Source organism: Pygoscelis adeliae, unplaced genomic scaffold (assembly GCF_000699105.1).
Source record: "Pygoscelis adeliae isolate BGI_AS28 unplaced genomic scaffold, ASM69910v1 Scaffold546, whole genome shotgun sequence".
Classification (NCBI taxonomy): domain Eukaryota; kingdom Metazoa; phylum Chordata; class Aves; order Sphenisciformes; family Spheniscidae; genus Pygoscelis; species Pygoscelis adeliae.
Window position 1 is genome coordinate 392,826 of NW_008824951.1, and position 9,234 is coordinate 402,059.

Sequence of the window (9,234 nt, forward strand, 5' to 3'; positions counted from 1 at the left end):
CTAATATTTTAAAATATCTTTAGAAAGCGGAGGGCCGTGATGTATCGGACATATTGAGAAAATGCTAATGTGTAATAGCGTGTGTCAGGGGCCTCGTTCATCACCCTGCGACGCCTTCTGGGGGGATCCATATCTAATTAACAGTAATGAATGAGGGAGCCCACCTAATGACAGCCCGCCAGTTTGTTATGGAAATGAGGCAATCCCATTAGGCAAAACACTTAATTAAACAAACTGCTCGGAGTGGAGGCCGGAGCAGGATGGGCACAGGCCCTTTGAGGGACCGGGGAGGGGCCCTGGTACCCAGCCCCCCACATGGCAGGTGGGGGGCACAGAGGCTAACGCAGGCCCCCAAGGGCCGGGGGCCCCAGCGGCAGGCGGCTGGGGGAGCCGAGAGGGACCCACCGGGGAGGGGGTCCCGGCTGGGGAGGGGGCAGCAGGGCGGTTCACATCCCCCTCTCGTCTCTCCAGCACGTCGATGGGCACAGAGGCCAAACACAGATTTCCAATCAAACGTGTGTACTTGGCTCCTGCTCTATTGACACTGAAGCAAGAAGGGCTCAAGGTTAATTCCTTATCAATAGCATATTGTCAGCTCATTCATCACCCGGGGAGGGCAGGGGCTGCCCGAGCTCTGCCCCCCCCCCAGCCCCCATGGGTTTGGGAGGGTGACCGAAGGATGCCGTGCATCCCTCTGTCCACCCCGGCCCTGCCCAGGTGGCTCGTCTCCAGCCAGCGGTGCTGGGGTGGGTACGCAGCTGTGCGAGGATATAGAGACAAGGGGGTGGGGGCTCAAGTTCAAAGGGGAGGGGATGGGGGATGCCAGGCAGGCAGAGTGAGCCGCTGCCCTGTGAGCCCCTGCCTCCCTTGCCCATGACCAGGGCTGGATGCAGGAGCTGTGCGTAGGGTGTGCCCAGGGGTGCCAGAGGAAAGGGGATGCATTGCGGGGTCCAGACGGTGGCTGTGGCCCCCGGTTGTGCTATACTGTTTCCTGACTGCCCCCCAAGCCCCCAGCCCTGTGTGCCGGGGTGTCCTGCCAGCCTTTCCGGAGAGCAGCGCTAAGCTCAGCTCCCTCCCCAGGGCTGGGGGGCTACGGGGAACCCAAGGGAGCTCCACAGTCCCAATTCACCAAGATTTCCAGAAGTTGGACCGTGGTCTGTCTAACCACAACATTGCACAGATTCGCTTAAAAAATGAACAGCCCTTTCTGGGTGATGGAGAGGGAAGTGTATAACCTGGCCTGCCGACACGGGAAGGGCAGTAAAGCTATTCCTGCCGTTAGACTTTCGGTTTTAACATTCAGTTAAAGCTGAGGAATAGGATCTAGTACAACTTCCAGGGGCAGGCAGCTCTAGAGCCAGATGCTGTTCCATATTAACTCACGAGCTCTACTTCTTGGCATCGGAGCGTGTTCTTGCTGGTCTTTTTCCTTGCCTCGAGAGGGGACTTTTTGTGGAAGATGCTCTCAGGCACGCCGAAGCGCTGGGCTGAGCTGCGCTGTCGGGGTCTTCTCCAGCATCTGCTCTGCTCGTCTCCTAAACGAGAAATCTCTCCACGCAGGGAAGAGGGGGCCTGCTGCCACCTCGTGGAGTGCTGCTCCCTCCCGGGCCCGAGCATCCCCTGCCGCCGCTGCGGTCAGGGAGGTTGGCACAGCCGCCCCTCTGCCAGCTGCCGCCTCCATCACCTCCACGGGGCGATGGAGACCAGCCTCACGCCTCCCCGCTTCTCTTTCTAGGAAGCAGCACACGGGGTCGGGTCGCTCGTTTCCATTTCCAGCCGTCCATGCATGCGTTCCCATCGGTGGCACAGCTTCACACATACGCCTGCGCCTTCCCAACGCCTGCAAAGACGGGGCCTCAGCCCAAACACAATTTGCTGCCCCGACACACAAAAAGCAACAGCAGACTTTTAAAACACCTTTATTAGGCATGGGCTAAGGTCAGTCTTTGCCCAGGGGCTAGGGTTGAATTACTGGTACTGCAAGATGCTCCCCCCCTGCTCCAAAATGCAAGCCCTGGCTGGGCTGGATCATGCCCCTGGTCTGCCCAGGTCTCTCCCAGCACCGCGGAGGCAGCCTGGCTGCACGGACACCCTCTCACCGCAGCTAAGCGCCCTCCAGCCCAGGCACACGGCCACCCTGACCGCTAACCAAGCGGCTTTTTTCCTTTTTTAAAACCTTCCTGTAACATCACCGCTGCCTGGGGAGAGAAGGCGGCAGAGGGGAGCGAGCTGGCAGCCAGCTCCCTCACAGGAAACACTCACGCATGGCTTTTGTTGCTGAGGAAAGGTTCGTTCGTGCTCTTGCAAAATGAACGTAGCCGGGAAATACACAATGGCAGCAGCTGGCCCGCGGGCATCCTCCTCTCCCACCACCGCTGGCGTTCGGTTCACACCGCTCCACCGTCTGCGCGCAAGGGCTGGACTGCAGGAAAACGAGCTCCGGGCTCCCCAGGCAGAGATCGCCGGTGCCGTATCCCGCTCCCTACCCGCGAGGCAAGCCCAGGGACGCGGCACTTTCCCTCCCAAAGAGCAGATCTGCGATAGCCCTCCCACAGCTCGTCTCAGAGATCCGCTTGGATTTGCCAAGATATCCCAACCTTTGGCTTTCCGTGTTCAGGCTGAAGCTCTTTAGAAACGCAGGCTGCACCAAAATGTGACGGTTTAGCAAGGATTAACGGTTTGAGGCTGGGTTTTTTCTTTAATCCAGTAGTGCTTGGACCCGTTCTTGGCCATGTGCCTTCGGGCTCCAAGTTATTAACCTTCTGTTTCAAATAACAAGCAACAGAAAGGAAAGAAGAGGGCAATGTATCACACAATACATGTAACACACTGCTCATAATCATCATCAAAACTTGCTGGGACAGGGAAAACGAAACCCACCCAGAAGATTGGTGCCGATGACTTCATCTGTAAATCACTGGTTTGCTCGAGATCCCCCCCTGCTCTTAGAGAGTTGTGCACACGAATTCGCCCTGAATTTCACGTCAGTTTTGCAGCAGTGGAAATGCCCGTGAGCTGGTTCCCGCTCACGTAGCACAGGGCACCTCTGACTGCGGAGCTCCAGCAGGCAGCAGGCAGCACCCACTCCCTGCCTGCTGCCCTGGAAAGCAGGGAGGTGGAACAGAGCTGGACTGAGTTGGGGGAGCACCAATCCTGCGGTGGGGAGGTGAAGGAGGGGTGGAAGGTGTAGCTGACACGCGTGGGGCTCTTCCCGGAGGGAGCTTTGCTGTCTCATCACGCAGGGACAGAGGGTTTAGCTCCAGCTCCTGCCAGCCACGCTCCGCAACAGCCCGAGTCCTTAAATAGGAGAAGTTCAACGCCCACGGCAATAAACAGGAACAGCAGATTCCCAGCCCAGCACAACTGTATTAATTCAGAGGCGTATATTATGGAGTGTTTAACTGTTCTGTAAATACTGAACCCGTAGAAACCAGCACAAGGGCAAGTGCTAGTTAAATAACTTTTATCACCTCTGCTCCCCAAGAGTTTTCACAGTGCCACAAACAGGCTGGATGCTCAGAAGACAACAGCCCAGCACTCCAGGAAGGCAGGAAAACATATCACAGCTCAGGAGTTACGGCACGGACAGCACAAACCAGGGGCCTGCTTCAAAAAGCTGGGAGATCTCCGACGGGCTTTCTGGGGATAGGGGACCATGCCTGCCTTTTACAGGTCCAAACCCTAGGAACAGGAATTTCTTCATGAAAAGCGGCAGGCTGAAGGCTACCTTACCGCAGGGCAGCCCTCACAGCTCCTCTTCACAGTGGAAGCTGAAACTGGGATCACACCTACAGAAAACCCGACCCCGAGCAACAAGGGCCCCTGTGCCTGGAGCCAGTTTTCGCTTTAAAAAAACTGAAGACAAACCAGGCCATCAGCCCCTTTTCAGTTAATTCTCACCTATCCTGTACACCCCAGTCCACCCTTTAAAACCACGCCCGACATGGGGTTACTCTTTGCTTTAAGTAAGGGTTGCCACACTAGCCTGCCAGAAACAGTTGTTCTGGCCACCGACCCGACTCACCCCGTGCTTCCACTTCTGTGAGGTGTTACGGTTCTTGTTTTAAACTTCCAAATTATTTCAGTGCTTCCCAAGAGGCCTGCCTCTCTGCGTTTCGATTTAGAACAGCAAGTACTTTGTAATTGTGGATGACAGCACCCCAAGGGTGGACGAGACAAGCACAGCAGCCCACCGGCAGGAAACGGCTGGAAAAATCCTCGTGCTTTTCATGTTCCTACCTCTCGAGGGCAGCCCCTTGTTCAAACAGGCCCATAGCCCTCCAGAGCCTGTTCCCAGCAACCTTTGACTAGGAATTTAAAGTCAGCTAACCCTGTCCGCCGCATTATTAATTAGCTTATGTCACGCTGTGACATGGCATAAACATGTTCTTGGCTCTCCTCTGTCTTTATCCCCGCTTCTCCCCAAAATAAACAACAAAACCCAGAACCAAACATGCCTGAAGCGCAGTGCAATGAGCTACTTTCTCACTAGGTGGAAGGAATTAATTTCTTGTATCACTAGTACATGCTGCATGGACAGCAAAGACTGATCATCTGAAGAGAACATTATGGGGAAAAACATTGAATTTCATGGTCATTTGTGGGCTGGAAGTGATCTAAGAAACACCCGGTATAAATCATAGCTCCAAGAGACAGTTTCATTTTTCCCTGCAGTTCCACCTTTCTGTTTCTGAGGTCTTTTGGGTTACAGCTGTGCCAGTTTCGCTGCATTTCCAGACGCACAATATAGGCTGCTCAAAGACACACAATAATAAATGAGCAGTTCTCCGAGAAAGCAAAACTACTTGGGAGAACACACAAAAGACTGGAAGGAAGGGAAACAAAACACAAGACACATTCAAAAAGGTTAACTTAATCTTTTGGTTGAAGAACGCAAAAGTTGTCACAAACATTCGAGCTCCCACCAAGGATCAGAGCTTTGACCGCTCCATCTATCTCAGCTATTTAACGGAACCAGATGACAGACTGGTCATACTGCCCTGCACAAGCCTTTTCCAGGTCTTACACTTGGCTTCCGGGCCTGATCTCCAGCAGGTAGTATAACAAGAGCTGGGATGCACCGAGAGGAGAGAGAAGTCCTGCAGAGCTGCTCCTGTTTGCTCACTGCAAGATAAAAGAAATGGCAGAGAGGAAAGAAACAACAAAGACGTTGAAGAGCTGTATTGTAAAATCAGTACAAAGCAACAGAGCATGCACATTGGACATCAGGGACAAGGAGACAACATGGAAAGCAGAGAACACCACGAGACAGGAAGAAACAAGTAACACTCGATGTGAAATTCTGGTCTGACACACCTTGGTAAAGCAGATCAACTTCAACCACGCTAGGATTTCACCTTCAGTACTTTAAATTAATCCATATCTACTTCCTGCTATACAAAGGCCAGCCTGGAGGCTTTCAGACTTTTAGATGGGGGAGGGGAGGGGAAAAAAAAAAGCTAAGGAGTCTCTACTTTCCTCCCTTCAAAGACACAAAGGGAGTGACATTTCCCATACAAGCTGAGCAAAGCAGAGGCAAACATTGGAGGTCATTACGCCACTAACGAGGTGAGCCCCCGACAGAGTCAGACAGGAAAGTCGTACAGAGGTTGCCGTAATAGGTGGGATACGCCCGCATATGGCTGACGTGAGCCGAATCCGAGAAGTCTACAGCTTTCACGGAGACACCCAGCTGCTGCCGGGCATCAGCCATGTGCTTAACTTCGCTGGCCTTGATGATGGCATCGGCTTGGGAATAGAGGTAAAGCTCAGGCCAGCGCGAGGGCGCTTTCAGCAGGGCATCGTAATGGTTCTCGTGGATGAAGCGGGTCAATGGGTACAGCAAGATCCGCAGCACGACAGCTGTAGTAGCAAAAGCAAATAGGAGGAAATACTTGAGCAGCACATTCCTGGATACCAAGACAGTTGCCAAGGCACGAAGACCTCCTCTCAAGTTTCTTCTGCCAGGGGCACTATCGAAAATGGTGCCTGCCACTTTGAGGTTCTTAAATGGCTTGTGAGTGTGGAGCGCCTCGATGATGTAACGGTACAGCATGACACCACCATTGCTAAAAACATGAAAAAGAACCGGTCTGTTTTCAACGCTGTAGTCAAAGAGCAGCTCCAGGAGTCGCCTGGCTGGGGTCTGGAGGGATCTGATGCCAAAGGTCTCAGAGAAGAATATCATCCTCCATGAAGCCGTGTAGCGGATGACGGTGCACCCCTAAGAAGAACAGAAAGAGAGCCCACACACATTTAGGCTGTGCTGTAAATTACATGGAGTAGGCAAGCATCAGTACAAAGGACGTGAAAATTGGAGACAGGTTTCCAACAGAAACCACAGGGCCAGAAGAAAGTCTTTAGTGTCAGTAGCAAGGCACCAGTATGAATAGGATTATATTAATCATGACAGCACACAGTATTATGAAAAGGTTTCTGCAGTAGCAGAGGCCTGGATTTGATGATGTTTGAGATCCTTTCAAATCTTGTGCTAGCTGGCACAGCCCTTGGGGACATTGCCACCCAAGCTTTTATGAGCGTTAGTCTTCACCCAGGAAGAGAAAACCATCTTCACAAACCTTCGGTATCAGCCATTTTGGTAAGAAGGGCCTGCTCTGGTAGACATCTAGTTCACAACATTGAAACAAACATAAGAAGGAGAAGGAACTTCTTCCTGTCCTTGGGTAGTACTTGTTTGCAGCCGTCTCTAAGACTCACCCACAATCAAGACTGTGTAAGGGACGAGGCCCACGTGGCTGTGCTGTAAGCACCGACAATGCCCCAGGGAAAGCTCCAGAAGCCAGCCACGGGGAGGGGCCCGGTGTCGCTCTCCTTGACTGTCTAATGTCTCAACCACTCCTGGAGCTGGGGTGAGAGAAGACTCTAGAAACCTTGGGCTGGAGCCAATAAATAGGGGCGCACGTGAGCCTCCTGGGGGCACTCTCCACACTGACACCCCCCATTGGCAGGTCCAACGCTGGATCAAGGATTGGTGATTTCTTTATCTCTCTCTACCTCTCTCCTGCTTCCCAGCTCTCTCTCTTTCTCTCTCCTCCTTCTCGCTCTCTGCTTTTGATGTTGTTAAGTAATACAAGGCCTACCTCAACTCCTCATAAAGCTGCTTAGCTTGTATTATATATTAAGACATAGAGGGTTGATGCTTATAGAAGTGTTTGTGCCGTTAAAGTTGGAGTTTGTTTTTGGACCTTGAGTGTTATTTCACCTTAATCCACACCGAGGGGATTTGCGAACCTCAGTCACTCTCCCCTTCTCCTAGGTGGGACGTGACACACTGACATGATTTTCATGAGCCTTTCTGAAACGTTCCAGCTGTGCAAATGGAGAGCACCGGTTCAGAGATTCAGAATGCCTGCGCAATTGCCTTTACAGTTAAGGTCTTACATTTAGGTGTAGATTGGGAAACAGGATCTTGAAGGAGTTTCTAAATAGAGCAGATGGAACTACATTTATAAATGCTTTGGATCTTTTCTATCACCTAAACTCACTGACATTACACACTGACAAACACAAGGCAAAGCCACCAAGACAGCCCTCCTGCCCAGAGCTCCCTGAACAGTGAACGAGGAAGCAGAGGATATCAAGTTCTTAAATCAAAGTCTTCTACACCATCTTGCCACAGTTGCAGCCACTTCCTCATTAGGGAGCTAAGAAAACCCTTCCTCTCCTTTCCCATTCCTATCATCTTTCTGATAGAAAATTATTTTCAAAAAAGTTAGCATGCTGCCTTGTAATGTGCTCCTCGCCCGCTCAGCAGCATCTCTTAGTCACAACAGTCACTTAAGAATTAATTCTTCACTAGAACAAGCCAATTCATGACTCTTGCACTGGATTACACATTAACGATAGACTTGTTAATGTACAAACTTTTCCACCTATAGCTGAAACAGAAAAAAAAGTCTAATGTTTCACTGGGTCCCCATACTACAAGCTGGGGTCATTCCAGTAAAATACAGTATTAGAAAGGAAAATATCATAACTTAGGGAACTAGCAATCGGACAGACCTCTCTAGTTCAAACACAAGGAGTTCCTAGTGAGCAGGTGTGACTGTCATAGGATGGCAGTCCTATTCACAGACATCTGCTATCCTATTCACAGACAGGATAAAACGAATTTGGATTACAACATTTAGATGAATCATCTTCACAGGAAGGAAAAGCCAAAGGAACAACAGATGCTGACGTGCTCTGTCAGTCCTCAGCCTGGCCTCACCTAGTCTGTGCTGTGGCCTATTAGCAAGCAGTAAACACATAATCTTTCCCCGTACGTTTACCTGTTTGGAAAGCTAACACAGTTCATGTCATTCCTGAATAGTCTCACAACTTTAAAAGCCTTAAAATACTCCAGTGATTCACACAACAGCGGAAAGTTTCTCCAAGGAAGTATTTTTGCCTCAGCTGCACACACAAAGATGACATCAGCAACTGTTAGATAACGCTGCCTGGGCTCCAAGGGACAAGGAGCTTTCAATGACAAGAGAACTCGCCACTCACTCCCAACGACTCTTCAGACCAAGAGAGGCTTTAGAGCGATTCTACCAACATGCAGAAAAGAGGTGGTTTCCCAGAGAGCTGTATGACAGTGTCATGAAAATATAAATAAACTACTCACCTTCTGACTGTAGATTGCACTGTATTTGGCCAGGTATTTGTCCTGGCAGCCTGCCCAACCTAGAAGGATCACCACAGGCTGACCATCTCCATGCCCCCTCTCTGTACTGTTCTCTGAAACAAATCACAAAATTTAAAATAATTGTCCTCCAGTCTACCAGAATCAGAACTTACGGCAACTTGCCTGGTTAACAAAGCTTAAAGGTAACGGTGAAGCGGGTATTAGCTCAATTTCTCAGTCGGTTATGAATATGAAACATCCCAGTTTCACTACGTGGGCATGCTCAGCAGGACAGCAGAGTTTCAATCCCCGCAGTCTCCCAGAGCTCTCCGCTGAGGCAAAGCCAGCAACGTGCAGACCGCCACGGGGGGCGGAGACCCCCTCCTCAGGCCTCCCGGGAGCTGGGGAGGCATCAGAGACTGCTGCCCGCTTCCAGGGGGGGAAGGGAAGTGTCCTGCCCTGCCCTCCAGGAACTACCAGGCACCCGGTACGGCACAAGTGTCTCCACGGCTCCCTCCCCCCGCACCCCGACGGGATCCCCAGGCCCCCCGTGGGGACCCCCCACACACACACTCTCAGGGGTCCCCCAGGCCCGGTCCCCCCCT

General features: G+C 51.6%; 2 protein-coding genes across 2 annotated transcripts in view; both read right to left on the reverse strand.

Annotated features, from left to right (window-relative positions):
* Positions 1–5,450: 5,450 nt before the first annotated feature.
* Positions 5,451–8,738, reverse strand: LOC103918303 (transmembrane protein 53-A-like). The gene is made up of 2 exons (XM_009325600.1): positions 8,630–8,738; positions 5,451–6,223 (listed from the first exon to the last, which is right to left on the reverse strand). The coding sequence occupies exon 2, from the start codon at positions 6,185–6,187 to the stop codon at positions 5,561–5,563; it is 627 nt and encodes a 208-aa protein (XP_009323875.1). The 5' UTR covers positions 6,188–6,223; positions 8,630–8,738; the 3' UTR covers positions 5,451–5,560.
* LOC103918308 (transmembrane protein 53-like) overlaps positions 8,488–9,234 on the reverse strand; it is a 3,672-nt gene continuing 2,925 nt past the window's right edge. Inside the window, exons 2-3 of the mRNA XM_009325605.1 lie at positions 8,630–8,742; positions 8,488–8,552 (exon numbers count right to left, since the gene is read on the reverse strand). Coding sequence (XP_009323880.1) covers positions 8,508–8,552; positions 8,630–8,742 — 158 coding nt within the window. The 3' untranslated portion in view covers positions 8,488–8,507. The remainder of the gene's footprint in view (positions 8,553–8,629; positions 8,743–9,234) is intronic.

Excerpts from the sequence above, each read along its gene's own strand:
- LOC103918303 (XM_009325600.1), bottom strand. The coding sequence starts at position 6,187 with ATGATATTCTTCTCTGAGACCTTTGGCATCAGATCCCTCCAGACCCCA.